Below are 14,142 nucleotides of genomic sequence, written 5' to 3'. Positions count from 1 at the left end.
TTTCTGTGTTTTTTCCACTCTAGTCTTTTTCTTTCAAGAACCGAACATTTGCACAATTCTCAGTGCAGTGACTTTCATCACCCAGGGTCTCATGTAAGACGCCACTGCAAGAAATACAGCACAGTGCAAAAGTTTTTGGCACCAACTTTTGGAAAGCTGGTTTCAAATGCTACTGGGATTTTTTCATATTCAAAAACACTAAACACTTACTCAGTGTTTTAGTGGCCACTGTTTCACAGGATCACCTTTCTCGAGTACACTTGCTGAGAATTTCTCACTGAACTTGGCATTTAGGTTGTTAATAGCAACTTACCACAGTTTCTTGTGGATTTAGGCAGCATTAGTGTCTTTTTTCCTCACTTCATGCAGTCTCACGCTGACTCAAAGATGCTGAAATCTGGGCTCTGTGGGACCCATACCATCTGCTCTGGGATTCCTTGTTATTCTTATTGCTGAAAATACTCCCATCAAGTCTGGCTGCATGTTTAGTGTTATAATATTAAATTAATATCAGGCGTCTACCTAATGGTAGCGCATGATGAATGAGAGCAGAACTGCAGCACATGCTATATTGCAATTTATTTGTCAGTGTACTAAAACTAGCAAAAACATGACAATGTAGACAGATTTTCTTAGGCATCAGAAACATCTGTAAACTGTTTTCTTCTTGGAAATGTTGGAATCGTCTGTTATTTGTCACTTGTTGGAATACATTTGCATTATTTTAACTCCAAAATCTGGCTAATGTGTCTCTGCTTTTGTGCAAAAACACAGAAAAAGAATTTGTAAAAACAAAAAAGTTTCTAATATGAAACTTTAGCTTTAACAGGGAGATCTAGTTAGCCCGTCTCCAGCATTATCTTCACACCAGCTCGTCAAAATATGACCAGTTGGTTATTTTTGTGCAAAACCACAGTTTTTATTACCTCTTCTATCTGCTAGCTGAATGCATCATAGGTGTTGGTGCCAGACGGGCTGGTCTGACTATTTTAGAAACTAATGATCTACTGGAATTTTCTCATACAACCATTTCTAGGAATGATAGAATAGTCTGAAAAAGAAAAAAATCCAGTAAGTGCCAGTTCTCTGGGCAAACATGAAAGCATGGATCCATTCTGCCTTGCCTCAGTGCTTCAGTCTGCTGCTGCTGCTGGTGGGGGGTATTTTCTTGGCAGAGTTTGGGCCCTTTAATACCAACTGAACAGTGGTTAAATGCCACAGCCTACCTGGGTGTTGTTGCTGACCACGTGCATCCCTTTACGACCACAGTGTACCCATCTTCAGATGACCGCTACCAGAAGGATGAAACGGCATGTCACAATGCTCGGATCATCTCAAACTGTGGCAGTGAGTTGACTGTACTCAAATGGCCTCCACAGTCACCAGATTTAAATCCAATAGGGCAGCTTTAGGTTGTGGTGGACCCACAATTCAATTCATGGATGTGCAGCTGACAAATCTGCAACAACTCTGTGATGCTGTCATATCAATATGGACAAGATTTCTTAGTAGCACCTTGCTGAATTTATGCCATGAAGAATTAATCTCCTCTGAAGGCACAAGAGGGATCAATCCAGTACAAAGTGTACCTTAAAAAAGCGCTTTGTATGTTTAAGCCACTAAGCATGAACATGTTGAAAGATTGTGGCTACGGGGTTTAACTGTGTGGTTCTGAGTAAACATGCCTAGAGGAGTCTCCTTTTGTGTCTTGTTTTCGAAAAGGAAAAGTGCTTGCTCCAGTGTTTCAATCAACAAACGGTGGAAAGTGGTATTGATCTTCTGAGTCTCATCAAGTAATTAAACATCGAGCAATTAAGTATATTTTTCTAAATTGTTATTCTAAGTAATGGAGCTGGAAGTGACAGAGATGCTCAGCCATTGTCAGTGAGCTCATATTTGTCTGAGCAGGCAGCTCGCTTTTGTTTTCCACACTGGTTGGAATTCAACGAACAATTATGTACAGACATTTCCCATCAGTGTCCATACTTTACACGAGAATTTAAATCTCGGCAGATTAAAAATAAATGCAATATCTCTGTGAGCGGGCCTGTGAGTGAGATCGCACGCCCTGATTGAAGTTTAAATTATAAACCATTCCGGGGATTTTTTTAATAACAAAAGAAAAATCAAGAGACGATGTGGAGACGTAATTGTTTAAAAGTTTAGAAATGCCGCCATTTATCTGACAGCAGAATCTGAGACTCTAATGCTTCCACAGACGGTGCAGTCAAGCAGCACAAATACATATAAAAAAATGAAAGAAATGAATAATTACCTCCTTCTTCTATCAAATCATCAAACCCCATGGGTCCGCGTGTGATCCGAGGGCAGAGTGACTTCAGCTCCAAGAAAACAAAGAGCTTCCCTCTCTCCTGCTGACATTGGGACTCTGATGCTGACGGCAATGCTGTGGGGATGTGTGTTTGTTGGGGTGCATATTTTTACATGTTGTGTGCGTGTGTGTTGTTGATCTGTACCTGGCATCTGCAGTGCAGTGATGCATGATAAATAACAGGTCATTCCAAATCTCATTAAGCCTAATCAGATGTATATGATATATATAAATAGTGGAGTTTCACTGTCCATAAGCAGCCGTGGTGATTGTGAGCACGTGTGTGTGTGTTTATGTGTGTTTATGTGTGTTTTGTTTATAGGAATGCTGCAAAGAGGATAGCTGATAGCTGAGGTGAGAAGAGAAAGAGAGATGTCGTTTTTCATGGCGCTACATTATCAGAGGAATTATGGCATTATGCACAGGTGGAGAGCCGGTGTGAATACTGATGCAGCGAAAATGAATATATTTGTATAAACACACACACAGAGACAGACATGCACTCAGCAGCTTGCTCGGTGGAGTTTGCAGTCCACCTGATTGAAATGAGGAAACTGCATGAAACTACGGCAAACCAGGCTTGCCTGTAGGAAGCTTGCACATTGAGGTCGATCACTGTCTGAGAGCGATCTCCTTCATGCGCGTGTATTCAGTGTCCGCACGTCTCACTAATTGGTTCTCGCATGCATCTTAATATATTTGCATGTTACTCACGTATCAAGTTTGAGAGGGGGGGATATGCAGAGATGAATTAAGATATAAAGGACTGGAAAGGAAGATGTACTGTGCAGAGGTAAAATGCAAGTTGTAAATTGAAAGACAATTGTTTCTGGACTGGTACATTTAGTGATGGTAATGAGCAGTGTTTGATTTCAAATGGTTATGTGGGTGTTTGAGTGAAAGAGAGCGAGAGAGAGAGGAGTGGGGAGAGAAAAGAGAAGGACAAGGAAACAAAGGTTTTGGGCATCTTCTTTGAAACCCTTTCTCTGCTGTATCTGAGTGTCCCAGGGGTTTGAGATTGGTTCCACTTAAAGCACTTAAAACACCCCACAGGACCTGTGCTTGGCTCTGTAATAAATATCAAGATCGCTCTTGGATTGTTTTTAAATTGAATGCAATCTGCCAGAACTATGAGCCATCATTTCATATTTTTTCCTCCTTGATCTTTGCTTCCACTTGATGCCAGCCTCGTTTTGCTTCCATCATAAAGGGATTTTCAGGAATAGTTCTGTTTCAGAGTCAGAAAAAGATCTTTGACTTATAAATCATTTGAGCCAGAAAATATCTGATATATCACAGAGATCAAAAGTTAAGAGATGTGGGAAATATCTCCACAAATGATTTTAAGAATGCTACCCATTCATTAGGTACACCTATTCAACTGCTCATTAGTGCAAATACCTAATTAGCCAATCATCTGGCAGCAACTAAATACACTGAGGATTGTAGACATGGTCAAGATGACCTGTTAAAGTCCAAGCTAAAATAAAAAAGAGGAGGGGGCGATTAAAGTGACTTTGAACATGGCATAGTTGATGGTGCCAGATGGGCTTATCTGAGTATCTGCAGAACTACTGATCTAGTGGATTTTTTTCCCACACAACTATCTCCGGGGTTAACAGAGAATGGTCTAAAAAATAGAAGATATCCTGGAAGCAGCAGTTCTCACTGCTTGAAGGCAACAGCAACTTAAATAACCACTCATTACAACCAAGGTATGCAGAAGAGTTGAAGCACTGAAGCATTAATGGGCTACAGCAGCAGAAGATCACACTTAGGTGTCACTCTGGGCATTTAGGAGCTTTAAACTAAGGCTTCACACGGACCAAAACTAGATAACATGGGAAAAGAAATGTTGCCTGGTCTCAGTTTCTGCTGCAGCATTCGGATAGTAGCGTCAGAATTTGGTCTAAACAACATGAAAGCATCAATCCATCTTGAATCAACACTTCAGGCTGCTGGAGGTGGTGTAATAGTATGTTGAATATTTCTTTGGCTCAGGCCAATTGAGCACTGTTTAAACACCACAGCCTACATGAGTGTTGTTGCTTACTGTGTCCACCCCTTTATAACCACAGTGTATCTATATGTTGATGGCTGCCTGCAGCAGGATAATGTACCATGGCACAAAACTCTAATCATCTCAAACTGGTTTCTCGAACATGACAATGACTTCACTGTACTCAAATAGCCTCCACAGTCACCAGACCTAAATCCAACAGGGAAGAAGAACAAAAGATTCACGACACGGGTGTGCAGGGGACAAATCTGCAGCAACTGTGTGATGCTATCATGGCACTGACTGTTTCAAGCATTCTGTTGCCACAAAGAATTAAGGGAGTTCTGAAAGCAAAGGGGATCCAACTGGTACTAGAAAAAATCTACCTAATAAAGTGGTTCAAATAAAGGGGTGGATGGAGAAGTCAAAAGTGCAAACACAGCAGTATGCAGAACTGTGTTTATACTATAATACATGAAATATCCCATTGTTACTTAAACAATACCTCATGTAGACAAACCTGTCTTCTGTGACCACAAATAAATACCTGTTGCCGATAATGTTTTTTTTTTTTAATCTAATTTTGCCATGGATGTGTACAGACAGCTCATCATAAAGTAGTCTGGCATTTATTCTACTATCCTAGCTGCTGTTTGTCAATTGTACTCATACTATATGGATTTCACCGTAGCATGTCTTCCTTGCCACTCTATTATCACATTTACTTGTAAAGCAGACATAATAACATCACAAATAACAATCAAAAGCCCTATGTAAATTCAGAGGTCAGTCATAGTAATTATCATGTGAATGTGCAACTCCACTCGGCTGTGCGGAGCTTTATAGAGAGTTTCAGCTCAGTAAAACAGCAAAACAGAGCAACTGTACTCTTTTGGTTCAGTCTCACCCCCCTCGTCGCAGCATTGACTGACACTGCTGCTCTGTATCAGCAGGAGGTATAAAATGCAACTGTTTACTAAAGGTTTATGATATCAACTGGAAATGGGGCACAATTTCACAGCTCATTTCAGCTGCCCCGTAAGTCAGCAAAGAGTCTTTTACTGTTTATGCAGGTTTAAAACCTTTCATATTTCAAAGCTTAGAAAATATTTGCCACTGAGGAAGATACCCTGCTTGTCTCCAGTGCATATTTATGTATTTGTGCTTAAGAAACTCTCCATATTTTTTTAAAAGGAAATAAATAATTTGGACGAGAATAAAATCTTTATGGGTAGCGCTTTCTAAGACAGCTTGGTAATCAGATGGACAGAAGGTAATAATAATGAAATAATGTGTTATTACCACTTAGTTACAAAGTACTAATAACCAAGTACTGTAATAGCTTGTATCGACAGTGGCTATTGTGGTTATATATGTCTAGCTGGGGGTTTTCTTGCGTGTTTGTTTGTTTGTTTGTTGGCTTGTTTTTAAATATACTGACTTTCAAGTGGTCGTAACCTGATGTGCTGCGATAGGTCTAGGCTGCTGAGGGCCTTCCCATGATGCATTAAGTGTTTCTTCTTCACTCACCTTTTGTAATCACTGTGTGCTTACACACCACTCTGCATTTAATCATTAGTTACTATTAATCTCTGGCTCTCTTCCAGGCCTGTTTTCCTTCCTTCCGTCACCCCCAACCGGTCATGGCAGATGGCTGCTTCTGCCAGAGGTTTCTTCCTGTTAAATGAGCCTTTTTTTTTTCTTCCTATTGTCATCAAGTGCTTCCGCAAAGTTTAATTGTTGAAATGTTCTTTGTATAATTGTGGGATCTTTGCCTTACAATATAAAGCACCTTGAGGTAATTGCTGTTGTGATTTGGTGCTATTTAAATAAAATTTAATTAAATTGAATTTTATTGATCATTATTAAGCCTACTTTCTGGCCCTTATTGCACAGTTAAATATAGTCCAATGTTACTTAGCTATAACCATTGTTGAGTCAAGATGTCATTTGGTAATTATTTAGATATTACTTCATAATTTAGTGTTATAACATTCTGTTTCCATATAGTACCTTCTTGTGTCCTTAATTCAATATTACCACATTATTACCAAGCTCTAATAGAAAAGTCTTCCTCTTTATGCTACAAATAGCTTAGGAATAAACAAACAGCTCAAAATCTGGCATTTCTTGAAGGTAAAGGCACAAGTTCATCTGTTAAGCTTTTCTAAAAATGAATCATCACTCTCCTGTCACACATCAAGCTTGTGCTTAAGCACTCCAATTTCACTTCACATGCAAAGCTATGAAAAGTGAACTAAAAATAGACTTCCAAGTAGAGAATTTTGATAGATTTTCGAAAACATTTCACAGAACATCTTTGTAGCCAAGACGATTAACTGAAAAGACAGTGCGCACCGCAGTTTGACCCAAAAGAATAAAGAGTTTGTCAATGGAGGAGTTGGAATGTGATATTGACTGATTTTGGAATGGGGGAAAAAATCAAGTAGTTTAGAGGAAAGTTAAAAGGTCAGTGGCAAAATTTAAATGAAAAGGTATTTAAAAAAGAAATAGCAGGCTCGGAGATTTAATTTGAATTTCATAAATTCTGCAATGCCACAGCCAAACTAAAATCAATCAAAGAATATTATCCATGGAATAAATGCATTCAGAATGTGTTACATACTTTTGAAATTCAGTGCAGTGGACGGGGATTGAATGTGAATAATACTTATATAACTTCTTTTTTTTTTTTTACATAAATTGCTAAAATAACTTAATTCAGTCCAACAGCAAGTCTTAGTCGGCCAGCAAACGAATGATTGGACGTGACAAACTTTCCGTTCAAAGGAAAGAAAATAGTACTGACTGTGTTTAAAACTCCTCCTCGCTATTCAAGAAATAGAGTAGTGCAGTGACAGAGTCTTTTCCTAGTGAGTATTTGTCACGAACACCACACACACACACACACACACACACACACACACACACACGCACACTGCTGCCACTGGGAGAGCAGATATGGCCCTAGCTGTTCCCTTTTCCAGGAAAGCATTGGGGATGAAAGAGCGCAGAGATAGGTCTCCCATTCTCTGATCTACTGCTGCCTTTGACATCAGCAGTCATCAACTCCAAAAGAAGAGGAGAAAAGGGGGGAAAGAAAAAAATCATCAATCTTCCCTTCACTGCAACCACACATGAACTCCATCAACTCTGTCTATTTTTCATTCCGTTTCTGCTACCAGGAAACTCTCTCTCTCTTTTTTTTTTCTTTGCTGTTAGAAGTAAGATGCATTCCTTTACCTGACCTCTCATCATTTATAAGGCTTGGTATAAAGTGCACAGAGAGCACACGCTTTCTCCTGCTTCTTGCCCTCATGTATGAAGTGGATGCTTCACAGCGCCTATAGAGCAAATATAGGGAACCAGCAGCTCGGCAGCCTCCTGCTACGTGTCGAGCTGCACTGAAGGCCAGCTCATTTTCTCTGGCAGCAAGCACATTCACAAAGATTCTATAGCTGCAAATACTTTGCGGTCTCAGAGTAACTCCTCTCACTTCCTTGCAGTTTGGTCATCCACGACTTGTCAAATAAGATCACCATAGTGTATTTCAGCCTGTGTGGGACCGTGGAAAGTGGATCTGCGATGAGCTGAGCGTGGAGTGTGTCAAACTGTGTGGACTGACGGCATGAAAAGAATTCATGTGTGCCAACTGGAGCGGTGGAGATAAATCACAGCTTGTCAGTGTGTGAGAAATTTCAGCTCCAGCGTTTACGCCCTTTGATGACTTATTATGAGGGTTATATGCATAGCTGTCTTAGGTGTTTTTCAGTGCAACCCTTTGTCCTTTGTACTTAGCATGTTACACTGAGTGTGCCAGAGAGAGAGTCGTCCTGTCTGCACCGGTGCCCGTTTTGCGCTCCCCCTCTCTGGGGGAACAGGCACACCCATCAGCAACCATTAGTCTTCACACTGACGTGGCGCCCTTCCACTGAGAGACTTTCCCTGGCAGAGCTTTCTGATTGCCTCAGACAGTGGTTGGATATTTTTACTAACAAGTTGAGACACTGTGCCATTTGTGTGGGGCATTTACAGCTGGCTCTACTCCTAATTCATGTTGTAGTGACTTATGACTAAAGCAAGTCATCTGAGACTTCACACAGTTTCTTATGTCCCTGCACAGGTGAATTAATGGGGAGATGAAAGGTTGTGTGGACAGAAGTATCAAGTGGTCTTATAAAATGTCTAATAGTATTACCCTCCTGTTTGCAGACCGATGCAGCCCTGATGTATGATGCCGTGCATGTGGTGGCGGTGGCAGTGCAGCAGTCGCAGCAGATCACTGTGAGCTCTCTGCAGTGTAATCGCCACAAGCCGTGGCGCTTTGGAGGGCGTTTCATCAACCTTATCAAAGAGGTATAAGGTCACTGTTTTCAGTGTGCACTCCAGCTTGACCTTTGACCTGTGGGATCTACTGAACATTGTACCTTTCTTATTGTGTTATATGGATTAGCGCAGTCATGTTTGCAAGCATTTTATGTGTGCATCTCTGGAATTATTTAGTTAACACATGTGATACAGTTTCAGTGCAGCTTTCCAATCAGCCTTTATTGGTCCAGAAAGCTGTGGTCATTTATCACAGAAACCATATAAGCATCTTAAATAAGTTTATTATCTAATCATTAATTCTAAATAATCTTTATAAAAAAAATGAATCCGCAGCATTATCCACAGTAACTACATTTTTTGTTGTTTGTGCCATTGTCTTTCAACCACACTTTCTCAGTGCATATCTCCACCCGTGTTTATATCAAAGGCTCTGCATGCCTCCTTAACTCTAGTCAGGGTCAGCCATTTGCTTTGTTCTACAAAGCTCTTTCATTCTCTGGATGGTATCATTGCAGGTAATTTTCAGAATGAGCCATTGTAGTAGCTGGTGCTTCCTCCCCCTCCTGTGTCTGCTATCACTCCCCATGCCCGTCTGTTCCTCCAATGGCTTTGAAGTGAAACTTCAAGCACAATGAACCACATGCATAATGAACTCTTACCTGTCAAACCTGCTTCTGTTCTCGCTGCTTCATTGTTTCTTGTTATGTTGTTGAGATAGACAGTAAGGGGAGAGCCAGATGGAATTCATAATTGGGAAAGAAAAACTTTTATGGTTAGGGGTTGGATTGATATTGCTGAGAAAGGCAATGTCTTAAGGTTAATGGAATGACTGCGTTCAGAGCTGAGGATTTTAGTTCATCGTGCTGTGTATTTCTATCTTTAGGCACACTGGGATGGTTTGACAGGACGTGTCCTTTTTAACAAGACCAATGGACTGAGAACTGATTTTGACCTAGATGTCATCAGTCTGAAGGAGGAGGGGCTGGAAAAGGTGTGTCACTCGTTGGTGTAGCTCATGCTTGCAGTCATGGCAAAAATTAAGTAAGCCCTCTTTCGATTCTAAGGAATCGCGTTACAAAAAAATAACTTAAAAGTCTTAAAATGATACAACATCAGATGATCTACAAAACATTAAATATTACACAGTGTCATTATTTATTTTTAAAATTAAGCCAAAATGCAAAGGTGGTGTGTGAAAAACTAAGTACATTGTTACTGCTTCCACAGGGATTAAAAGGGTAAGGAGCAGCCAAGTGCTGATAATCAAATGGACTTGATTGATTGATCATCAGTAAGTGTGAGCACCTCTATAAAAGAAGAAGTTTTGGCTGTTTGCTGTTCTGGAGCTTTCGCCGTGAAGAAAAGACATTAGGAATAATCCTAACGAAGCAGTTGGTGCTGCCCATCAATCTGGGCCATTTCCAAACGATTTGGAGTCTATCATTCTTGAATGAGAGAGATTATTTGCAAGTGGAAAACATTCAAAACAGTTGCCAGTCTTCCCAGGAGTGAACGTTCCAACAAATCCACACAGAGAGATCGCGCCATGCAATGCTCAGAGAAAATAAAAAAACCCAAGAGCTACATCTCAGACTCTACACACCACAGTTATCATGTTAAATCCTAAAGTTCGTGACGTTACAATTAGAGAAAGACTAAACGGACTAAATGGCTTGGTTTAAAGGGATTTCAGGGGAAAGTCTCCTCTTTCTAAAATTAACATGGCAGCACAGCTTAGGTTTACAAAGTTGCATCTGAACAAACTGCAAGGTTTTTGGAGCGATGTCCTTCGGACAGATAAGATAAAAGTGGAGATGTCTGGCCATAATGTAGATCTCCATGTTTGTTGAAAACCAAACACAGCATATCAGCACAAACACCTCACACCAGCTGTCGAGTCCAGTAGCGGAGGGGTGATGATTTGGGCTTGTTTTGCAGCCACGGGACCTGGGCACTTTGCAGTCACTTAGTCGACCATGAGTTCCCTTGTGTATCAAATTATTCTAGAGTCAAATGTGAGGCCATCTGTCCAACAGCTAAAGCTTGGTTGAAATTGGGTCATCCAACAGGCCAATATCCCAAGCACAGCTGCAGATCTACACCAGAGTGGCTAAAAAAGAGAAGAACTGAGGTTTTGCAATAGCTCGGTCCTTTTTATATACAGGGAGTGCAGAATTATTAGGCAACTTGTATTTTTGAGGAATAATTTTATTATTGAACAACAACCATGTTCTCAATGAACCCAAAAAACTCATTAATATCAAAGCTGAATGTTTTTGGAAGTAGTTTTTAGTTTGTTTTTAGTTTTAGCTATTTTAGGGGGATATCTGTGTGTGCAGGTGACTATTACTGTGCATAATTATTAGGCAACTTAACAAAAAACAAATATATACCCATTTCAATTACTTATTTTTACCAGTGAAACCAATATAACATCTCCACATTCACAAATATACATTTCTGTCATTCAAAAACAAAACAAAAACAAATCAGCGACCAATATAGCCACCTTTCTTTGCAAGGACACTCAAAAGCCTGCCATCCATGGATTCTGTCAGTGTTTTGATCTGTTCACCATCAACATTGCGTGCAGCAGCAACCACAGCCTCCCAGACACTGTTCAGAGAGGTGTACTGTTTTCCCTCCTTGTAAATCTCACATTTGATGATGGACCACAGGTTCTCAATGGGGTTCAGATCAGGTGAACAAGGAGGCCATGTCATTAGTTTTTCTTCTTTTATACCCTTTCTTGCCAGCCACGCTGTGGAGTACTTGGAGCATTGTCCTGCATGAAAATCATGTTTTTCTTGAAGGATGCAGACTTCTTCCTGTACCACTGCTTGAAGAAGGTGTCTTCCAGAAACTGGCAGTAGGACTGGGAGTTGAGCTTGACTCCATCCTCAACCCGAAAAGGCCCCACAAGCTCATCTTTGATGATACCAGCCCAAACCAGTACTCCACCTCCACCTTGCTGGCGTCTGAGTCGGACTGGAGCTCTCTGCCCTTTACCAATCCAGCCACGGGCCCATCCATCTGGCCCATCAAGACTCACTCTCATTTCATCGGTCCATAAAACCTTAGAAAAACCAGTCTTGAGATATTTCTTGGCCCAGTCTTGACGTTTCAGCTTGTGCGTCTTGTTCAGTGGTGGTCGTCTTTCAGCCTTTCTTACCTTGGCCATGTCTCTGAGTATTGCACACCTTGTGCTCTTGGGCACTCCAGTGATGTTGCAGCTCTGAAATATGGCCAAACTGGTGGCAAGTGGCATCTTGGCAGCTGCACGCTTGACTTTTCTCAGTTCATGGGCAGTTATTTTGCGCCTTGGTTTTTCCACACGCTTCTTGTGACCCTGTTGACTATTTTGAATGAAACGCTTGATTGTTCGATGATCACGCTTCAGAAGCTTTGCAATTTTGAGACTGCTGCATCCCTCTGCAAGATATCTCACTATTTTTGACTTTTCTGAGCCTGTCAAGTCCTTCTTTTGACCCATTTTGCCAAAGGAAAGGACATTGCCTAATAATTATGCACACCTGATATAGCGTGTTGATGTCATTAGACCACACCCCTTCTCATTACAGAGATGCACATCACCTAATATGCTTAATTGGTAGTAGGTTTTCGAGCCTATACAGCTTGGAGTAAGACAACATGCATGAAGAGGATGATGTGGACAAAATACTCATTTGCCTAATAATTCTGCACTCCCTGTATATATATATATATATATATTTTTTTTTTTTTAAAAAGTTAGAACTGAAAGAGGGTGTACTTTCTTTTTAGTATGACCTTAAGTATCAAATGTAAGTGGGGGTGATTTGAAGTGTTTCATTTCCCATCTGTAGACAAGAGGATATAAACTTGACTCTGAATTGTTTCAACAGATTGGAACATGGGATCCTCCCAGCGGTTTAAATATGACAGAGACTCACAAAAGCAAGACGTCCAACATCACTGATTCTCTGGCTAACAAATCCCTGCGTGTATCCACCATACTGGTAGACACGGCCGAATGAAAACACTAACAGCAGACATTCACAGTCTCAATTGCACCTGAAAAATATATAATACAAAAATCACAGACTTCTGCACTCCTACAGCAGTTTGTTTTCCCTGTACAGGAGGAGCCATATGTGATGTTTAAGAAGTCAGACAAGCCTCTATATGGGAACGATCGCTTTGAGGGCTACTGTATCGACCTGCTGAGGGAACTCTCCTCCATCCTAGGTTTCCGCTATGAGGTTCGATTAGTTGAAGATGGGAAGTACGGTGCGCTGGATGAGAGCACAGGCCAGTGGAACGGCATGGTGCGGGAGCTCATGGACCACGTGAGTCGGCACTCACCAGGGAGAAGACAATACTCAGTCATTAGAATAAAAAACTATTATAATAATTAAAGCGAAACACTTTCTGCTTTCTATTAATCATATTTTATAATGGTCCACTATTTTTTCTTCATGTATTTTAATAAAGCTACTCTACATTGCAAGCTGATTCAAAACAATAAGAATTGCATCTCTAAATGCTCAAATGGGACTTTTTTTTTTTTAAATCTTCTCATTATTAAGTCATTTGTGTCTTCATCTGCTGGTACAGTCGGAATATTTTATTTCTAAAAGCCAAAATTTATTTTCCACTTAGGCAGAGCAGTCTGCCATATTCCTTCTTGTCCTTCTTTGTCTGAATGAATAAATCTTTGAAATTCTTCAATACCGAACTGAAATGGAAACAGGCTGAAATATTGCTACTGAACAAGCATATGTCTTTAATATGAGATTACAGTGTTAACAAAAAAGGACCTCTTACTGTGTTGAGTTTCTTTGTGGCATCTGAAACTTTGAGAAACCAAATTATGTAGTCTTTCAGTTTCAAATATAAGGGTAAAAAAAAGGTTAACTCCTGGGTTTTGCTGGTGCTACAGCCTCAAGATTGATTTATACTTTTGCATCAAAGCTACAGCACAGCTTAAAATGCTTCTCCTCAGATATGCAACTACGTGTTGCGTCGACACAGACCTCGACAACCGTGCTTGGTCTGCTTAGTGGAAAGACAGGATATTGATCAGATAAAGGCTCTGTGAAACAAAATGTAATAGGCTGTAAAAGCAAGTAACCTGCCAATGTAGCTATGTGCCGTTTTCTCGTTTTCGGAGTGCTGCCAATCCTTTTATAGACTCAGTTCGTATATCTTCTTTCCTTCCTGCCTTTCAGTAACTATCAATATTTATTAGCTCTAAGTTAAACATACTTAGAGCTGTTTAAGCACACAAAGTAGCTCAGCACAGTAAAAAGAAATGTCAGAGAAGCGAAGACGCACCAGCACACAAGTATGCTTCCAATGCTGTCTGCTCTTTGTGTAGGCTAGACAGTGGGAGTATAAAAAGATAAAGTTTTACTTGGCCTGATATGACCAGTAGCCTACAGTGGCTACCCTTAGGTCATATTCACAAGTTAACTGCTATTGTTTGATGAATAAACTTCTG

The 14,142-nt window shown here is 40.4% G+C and overlaps 2 protein-coding genes across 3 annotated transcripts in view; one reads left to right on the top strand and one right to left on the bottom strand.

The window, feature by feature from the left end:
• The window catches only part of efhc1 (EF-hand domain (C-terminal) containing 1), a 127,719-nt gene that overhangs the window by 441 nt on the left and 113,136 nt on the right, over positions 1–14,142 (bottom strand). The gene's annotated exons all lie outside the window — the stretch shown is intronic.
• The window catches only part of LOC146692079 (glutamate receptor ionotropic, kainate 2-like), a 63,876-nt gene that overhangs the window by 32,493 nt on the left and 17,241 nt on the right, over positions 1–14,142 (top strand). For both annotated transcript variants that reach the window (XM_085432023.1, XM_085432021.1), the window contains exons 7-10: positions 8,544–8,687; positions 9,544–9,651; positions 12,545–12,658; positions 12,782–12,988. In XM_085432023.1, coding sequence (XP_085288149.1) covers positions 8,544–8,687; positions 9,544–9,651; positions 12,545–12,658; positions 12,782–12,988 — 573 coding nt within the window. The remainder of the gene's footprint in view (positions 1–8,543; positions 8,688–9,543; positions 9,652–12,544; positions 12,659–12,781; positions 12,989–14,142) is intronic.

The sequence above is a fragment of the Copadichromis virginalis genome, linkage group LG15, assembly GCF_057382275.1.
Source record: "Copadichromis virginalis isolate Kocher_CV1m ecotype Utaka linkage group LG15, C_Virginalis_male_GT1.1, whole genome shotgun sequence".
Classification (NCBI taxonomy): Eukaryota; Metazoa; Chordata; class Actinopteri; order Cichliformes; family Cichlidae; genus Copadichromis; species Copadichromis virginalis.
The sequence above is the reverse complement of the archived record's forward strand: the minus strand, read 5'-3'. Positions and strand labels throughout refer to the sequence as shown.